This window comes from Lupinus angustifolius, chromosome LG08 (genome assembly GCF_001865875.1).
Source record: "Lupinus angustifolius cultivar Tanjil chromosome LG08, LupAngTanjil_v1.0, whole genome shotgun sequence".
Lineage (NCBI taxonomy): Eukaryota > Viridiplantae > Streptophyta > Magnoliopsida > Fabales > Fabaceae > Lupinus > Lupinus angustifolius.
In genome coordinates this window covers 3,953,260-3,960,302 of record NC_032016.1, presented here as the reverse complement: position 1 = coordinate 3,960,302, position 7,043 = coordinate 3,953,260, and the positions used below count along the sequence as shown (strand labels likewise).

General features: G+C 31.5%; 1 protein-coding gene across 2 annotated transcripts; it reads left to right on the top strand.

Annotated features, from left to right (window-relative positions):
- On the top strand, positions 1,243-6,681 carry LOC109353695 (VAN3-binding protein-like). Of its 2 annotated transcripts, none has more exons than XM_019596050.1 (7): positions 1,243-1,705; positions 2,133-2,243; positions 4,355-4,796; positions 5,033-5,263; positions 5,445-5,494; positions 5,847-5,904; positions 6,304-6,681. In XM_019596050.1, the coding sequence occupies exons 1-7, from the start codon at positions 1,346-1,348 to the stop codon at positions 6,516-6,518; spliced, it is 1,467 nt and encodes a 488-aa protein (XP_019451595.1). In that variant the 5' UTR covers positions 1,243-1,345; the 3' UTR covers positions 6,519-6,681. The 2 variants fall into 2 exon arrangements, with proteins under 2 accessions (XP_019451595.1, XP_019451594.1); XM_019596049.1 differs by having other exon boundaries at positions 2,130-2,243.

Sequence of the window (7,043 nt, the reverse complement as noted above, 5' to 3'; positions counted from 1 at the left end):
ATACAAAGTTGACATTCTTTTTTTTGTATTACTATATATATCCACTCATTTGATGAGCAAAAAATTAATCTATTTTAAAGTATATAATTACCCATTCAATAAGTATTGTTCTCAGAAATAGAACTATTCATTTTTTTGTCATTCTAGATATATATCAAGACTTTATACCATCAAATGAATGCCTTATTAAAGTAAAGTTAACATATTTGAATCAAGGGACATTTGATTCTTTTTATAACTAAAAACATTTTTTTGGATAATTTATCATAAGATATCAAATTTTCATACTTAATCAGTTATGGGATTGAAAAAGTTAACAATATTTACACAGCGAAAAAATAAATTAATAAATTCAATTCAATTAAGGTTTAGAATACTTGAACCTAATTTTTAATTGTTAAATTATTAAATAAAGTATGAGTTTAATATAATTTTATTTATGGTTATACATTATTTAATATGATAATTAACATATAAATGATAAATAATATTTTAATAATATAAAATACTTTTACACGATTAATGCATTAACTAATTTCTGGTAACTTCAAATATATGAAAACTTGTTTATTTTAATTGATAACATCATCACTTGGTACACTTTTTTAAAAGGACTTTTCTACACTCAAATTATAGTAATTTATATTTATTTGTACAAAAGTTAATATAAATATTATCTCATTTAATCTAACTAATTTATATAGTTTATAATTTTAAATAGTTTATTTTTTCATTTAAATATTAATAAACATAAGAAAAAAAATACTAAATTAATAAATATTGAAGTAAATATAAAATTCCCTTAAAAAAGTAAATATGAAATTTTGACTAAATATCTAGTGCATTAAACAGGCACAGACTGTGTAGTAAACATTCAAAGTCATCTGGTTGAAATTCTTACTTCCAATTACTCTATTCATTGAACCTAGTATTTTTTAGTTTAAAATTCATGAATAATGTGTAAAAAATTTACACTGTCAATATATTAATCTATCATTAATTTATATTATTTTTATTTAAGAATAAATAATATTTAATATATGAATGATGTTTAATATATGAATGATAAATAATTTATTTATAGTCTAAAAAATATATACAATGTATAGGTATTAATTTTTTTTTTTTAATTTCTTTTCTTATTTTTTATTCATGATAATTTGCCTTTACTTTATATCCTTACCTTATAAGCGCAAAAAGGGAAGTAGTGTTTTAATTGGAGTATCTTCTTCCCACTCACTCACTAACTCACTCTCATATCAGCATTATTACTTCATTAATCTCAATCTCTAAACTCTAAACTCTTCATCTTCTTTTTCCTTTACCTCTGCCTCTCAAACCCAACATGGGAAATAAAAAACCCGAACCTCATAAATTTCGACCCGACCCGTTTCACACCACGGCGTTCATGCCACCGGACACACTGTGGGACCCGATGGAGTTCCTCGCTCGTTCGTGGAATGTATCTGCTCTCGAAGTCTCCAAGGCTCTGTCCCCATCTCAACTTCCACCACAACGTTCCAAAGCCATGATCATGAACAACAACAATGCTCGGTCTAACCATGGTGGTGTTATAGTTGAGGATATTGCTGGTGAGGTTGAAGAGTCTTCTTCTTCTGCTGCTGCTGCTGTTTCAGGGAACCCTTTCTCACTTGGTTCCTCTGTGACTTCTCAGTTGGTCCTGGACCGAATCATGTCACAGTCGGTATGTTGTACTTGGTCTTCTTCAAAACTAGCACTTTCATTTTTGTTTCTTTGGAACATTTACTTTTTGTCTTGTAGTTTTTGTCCCATTCTTTTCAATTGATGTTAGTTTGTTCCCTTATTCCTTAATTTTCTTTTCATTTTGGTAGTTAAGTTTTTTTGGGAAAAAAGAAAAATGAAGATTTTAAATGTTATTTCGTGTATTTCATATTCTTAACTCATCATTTTTTCTGAACCCAATTAGTAAATAGACTCTTCTGACTTGACTTCTAAGGGAGAGTAAATAGAAATTTGAAAAATTGTCATTTCACAAATATATTTCGTAATTCTTTCCCCCAGAAAAAAAACCCTTCTTATATTAATCTCAAGGATTTCTTCTATAAAGTAAAGCAAATGAAGCAAATTTGTCTTTTGACTTTACTCAGCAGGAGGTATCTTCTCCACGAACCACAGGAAGACTTTCACACAGCAGTGGCCCTCTCAATGGCTCCTTAACAGATAGCCCTCCACTTTCACCTTCTGAAGTTGAATATTTCAAGGTATGTGCTCCCTCTCTCTCTGTCATGGGTTGCCAAATTCTGACATCATGTCTAAACAGACAAGACAAGAATGGTGATTTTCTTTTACTTTTTTTTGGGGTACAAAACACGAGTACTGATCATACTGCACACTTGCAAACCAACCATCACGTTTTTTCACCTTTCTCTCTGTCACCAAACCAACTAGCTATAATGATAACTGGGTTGTGTACGTGGTTTCTCCTTGGCCTTTGTTAATGAAAACAATTTTAAAATGAAGATATATTACTTCAATATTTTTTGGGTTACATTATAGTAGGGGTTTTTCATGCTCAAATAACAATTTTTAATACATTCACTCTATTAGATTATTAGAACTTGATTGATTAAAGTACATAATTAAGAAATTTCAAATGATTATCCGAAAGTGTCAAAACTGAAGCCTGCAAAAATGCAAGTCGTAGTTATTGGCCCTCTGTTTTTAGTGTATTACCGTTTATGTTTTAAAAGGGACAAACTATATTGAGTGAGTTTTTTGATACATTGGATTTTTTTTATTTTGACAATTTAAATATGATTCATTGGTTTATATTAAATATTTTATTTGATTGATTTAAGAAAATAAATAGTTGAGATTGAGTGTAACTTAACTTGGATGTATAAAAACCCTAATTTATATATACATTACCCCACTAACCTTATAGGAGAAATAAGTATAATCTTTAAAATAAAAAGGGTGATGAGTGTAATTAAGTTTAACAAAATATGGTATATTGTTGAGACAAATCCAAATAATATACGAGTCGATACCTCTTTATTATTTTTAGTTCATTCTGATATAGTATAAGAGTGATTTAAACGATATTATTTTAGAATTATTGATGCATTTTATAATAAAAAAATAATGAAAATACATTAACTTGTATATTATTTAGACTTGTCTCCACAATATACCATATTTTATTTAACTTAATTGCATTTATCATATTTTTTTTGTTTAAAATATTAAATTTATTTCTGCAATGGTGTTTAGTGCAATGAGTGTATATAAATCAGAGGGTTAGTATAGATATAGAAAAAAAATGAAGGATAATTTATGTAATAATTTCACTAAAACTCAGGGTGTCAGTCTAATTTATATATATATAATATAACATTATCCGTTTGGCTACTCATAAATTTTGCTTCAAAAATTTAAGATCTTAAAAAATGTATGGACATCCATTCTCGACAATTTTACTCCTTTTTAATGACATATTTACCCTTTAGCATGCCATTATCACTTTTAACCACCAAAGATATACGTAATCAATTTGGTTCTTCAAACAAGTTTCTCATTAATTTAATATACCATCGTGACTTTATAGATTTGAAGATTAATTTGATGACATTTCTTTTAAAAGAATGGAAATAATAGTTAACTCATTTTGGGTTTAAAAGAGTTAAGTTATCCGATTTTTTATTTTATATGTAACATGAATCATAATTTTAACAAGAACACAACCACTCATATTTAAGTTTTTCCTTAAAAAACACACCTGACTTGTTTGTTATTGTTTGAATTACATGTCTCTTCATAATCTCAATTATTCTTTCTGGTCCTGGTCCCCTCCACTGTCAAATTGGTTAACAACACCTACCTTTAACACTAACAAACACTGTCCCAGGGAGTTACACACAAGTGATAAAAATTTGTCCCTCTTGGGTGCATTAATGGCTGCTGGACCCAATGAGTACAAGGTGGATATGCATAGACATGGTTTTCATAGTACTGCCACACCAAATTTGTTACATGTTTAAAATTTTGTCTTCTCATACCCTTACCTTACTTGCAAGTTGAAACACTCCCAGGTTCTTTTTACAAATAGTTTACACTAAACAAGCACATAATGCATACACTGCATAAGTTTGGTTGTCTATTTTTTATTTTGCCACTGTGTTCCATTTGAGAAATTATAGTGAAAATAATATTCTCAATGAAGAGATTTGTTTTTTTTATTTACTACGTATATAAATTTTTTAATCTGACTACTTATATGGTTAACATTTTAAGTGTTATGTTTGTAGTGGAGTAAGTATAAATGGTGGTCCTATTTTTGAGAATTTCTGAATACACGTATGTTTCTGTGCAGTATACCCGTTTCAACAACAACAACATCATCAGCAACAGCTTGAACTGTCAGTACAGGGTTGCCACGACTAGCAGCACAGCCGCAGTTGGTGGCAGCAGCAAGACGGTTGGGAGGTGGCTCAAGGATAGGAAGGAAAAGAAGAAGGAGGAAACAAGGGCTCATAATGCTCAACTCCATGCAGCTGTAACAGTTGCCGGGGTTGCAGCTGCTGTTGCTGCTATAGCTGCCGCCACTGCTGCATCATCCAGCTCTGGCAAAGATGAGCAGATGGCAAAGACTGACATGGCAGTTGCATCTGCTGCGACATTGGTTGCGGCTCAATGTGTTGAGGCTGCCGAAGCTATGGGAGCAGAGCGTGACTACCTTGCCTCAGTGGTTAGCTCAGCTGTGAATGTAAGATCTGCTAGCGATATCACAACTATAACGGCTGCTGCAGCAACAGGTATATACACGATTTTACAGTTGCGATTTGTATTTCTCCTAATCGTTTACAATTCCGGGAAAATGCAGCTTGCAGTTATGAGTTTGTGATGCAGATATAAATATTAGATACTATCAAAGTTGTTGTAATATTACGGCTGCAATTGCGATAGCATTTTAAAACATCTTACATATATGATAATTGAAAACACATTCTTGTGGTTTACATTTTTTGATATTTTTGGGTTGAATTTGCAGCTTTACGTGGGGCTGCCACATTGAAAGCTAGGACCCTCAAGGAAGTTTGGAATATTGCAGCAGTGATTCCTGTGGAGAAGAATTTAGCAGCTGGTGGTGATAGTAGTAGTTGCCATAGTAGGTCTAATAGTAGCTTCAGTGGTGAACTTGTACCAGAGGAAAATTTCCTGGGTATATGCAGTAGAGAATTACTTGCTGGAGGTTGTGAGCTCCTCAAGCGCACACGGACAGGTATATTGTGCTTCTGAATATTTGTTGGTTTCTATTGGTTTTGTTATTTCCAAAGATATTTGGCATAGTTTGTGTTTTTCTATGTGGAGTAAAAGAAAATCCTTTTTTTTTCATTTAGTTGTTTCTACTGTTAATTCTAATTTTTTTGTATGTGATGATTGGAAAATGTTTCTATTTGTAGGTGAACTTCATTGGAAATCTGTATCTGTCTACATAAACAGGACGAATCAGGTGATTTTTATTTCCTTTTATTCTAAAAGAAAAATGTTATATTCTTATACACAATAAGAAAAGTAACACTTTGTTGTTTGTTTATTAATGTCTTGTTTACAAGTGTCATGTGACTTTTTTGTGATGTAAGAGGATTTATTACTCTATAAAACTACATAATGCTTTTAGTTCTAGAGGTTAAGCAATCACTTAATTATTTGGTCATCAATTGAAGTTGTAATAATGAGTATGAACTTGATTGTGGAAAAAGTGTAAAGTTGGGGCACTTAGTATGATGTAAAGCCAAGGGATCAAATAGCTTTAGTTTTCCTAGAAATATGCAATCAAATCTTCAGAAACTCTTTTTGTGCAGGTTATGCTAAAGATGAAGAGTAGACATGTTGCTGGGACCATCACAAAAAAGAAAAAGAGTGAGTCTTCTTACTTTTTTGTCCCTCTCTTAGTAATAATTTAACTGATTTGGAGATGGATCTTGTTCTATTTGGGGATTTGTGAAAGTCATGGCATATAAAGTTTTAAAAGATCAAAGGTTTTTGTTTAAGAGTATAAAGTATTTGAAGATAAATTAGGTCCTCTCCACCTATAATAGGTTGTTTAAGGAAAGAACAAATTTAATATTTAATGAAAGAACAAATAGGATAGAGATAGAGGAGACAAAGTAGTGAACTGATGAAACAATTTATCTCGTGATACGAAAATATAAACAACTTATCTTGTGATACGAAGATATAAACAACTTATCTCGTGATACGAAGATATACATTATTGGTTTCTTTAATTCCAGTTGCCTTTTTTGAAATTTTGCACAGATGTGGTGCTTGGAGTGATCAAAGATATGCCTGCCTGGCCTGGCCGCCACTTGTTAGAAGGGGGTGATAATCGTCGCTACTTTGGTTTGGAGACAGTTACGCGTGGTGTTGTTGAATTTGAGTGCAGAAATCAAAGAGAATATGATGTGTGGACTCAGGGTGTATCAAGGCTTCTTTCTATTGCTGCAGAAAAGAGCAACAGAAACAGAATTTGAGTTTCTATAGTTTCTATTTGTTTGTACTTGAGAAGAAAATAGTACTTGAGAATAGGATCCACAGTGCTATTAACATTGTATCTTGATACATGGTAGGGTTTTGATGTATTTGTAAAAAAAGAGAATAGTAATGACAACGTTATGCCCAATGGGGTTTCTTTAATAGTGGACAGCACAGATTCGATGTTATTAAACCTGAGCAGATGAAGTGGTCATCAAACTCAGCTATTATATTGAGTCAATGCGTCAGTGGTCGAACCAATGAAATATTAGTTGATACATTAACAAATTCTACACTTATGGTAATTACCCAAATTTAATATCCAACCACACAGGAAAACGGATTGGGACCTAGTAGTGTCCAAAATCCTAAATCCGCAATCCTTGACAACAAAATAGCAACAGCTAAGACACACAACAAAACTATTCCAGAGCCTCAAACAACATCTCTGTCCAAAATCAAACCGGGAAGAGGAAGATATAACTTAATAATAGACAAAAAAAGTAACACATTTGATGATATGA

Excerpts from the sequence above, each read along its gene's own strand:
- LOC109353695 (XM_019596049.1), top strand. The coding sequence starts at position 1,346 with ATGGGAAATAAAAAACCCGAACCTCATAAATTTCGACCCGACCCGTTT. Across the intron at positions 2,244-4,354 it reads CTGAAGTTGAATATTTCAAG|TATACCCGTTTCAACAACAA; the intron begins GTATGTGCTCCC and ends GTTTCTGTGCAG. Across the intron at positions 5,264-5,444 it reads CCTCAAGCGCACACGGACAG|GTGAACTTCATTGGAAATCT; the intron begins GTATATTGTGCT and ends TTCTATTTGTAG.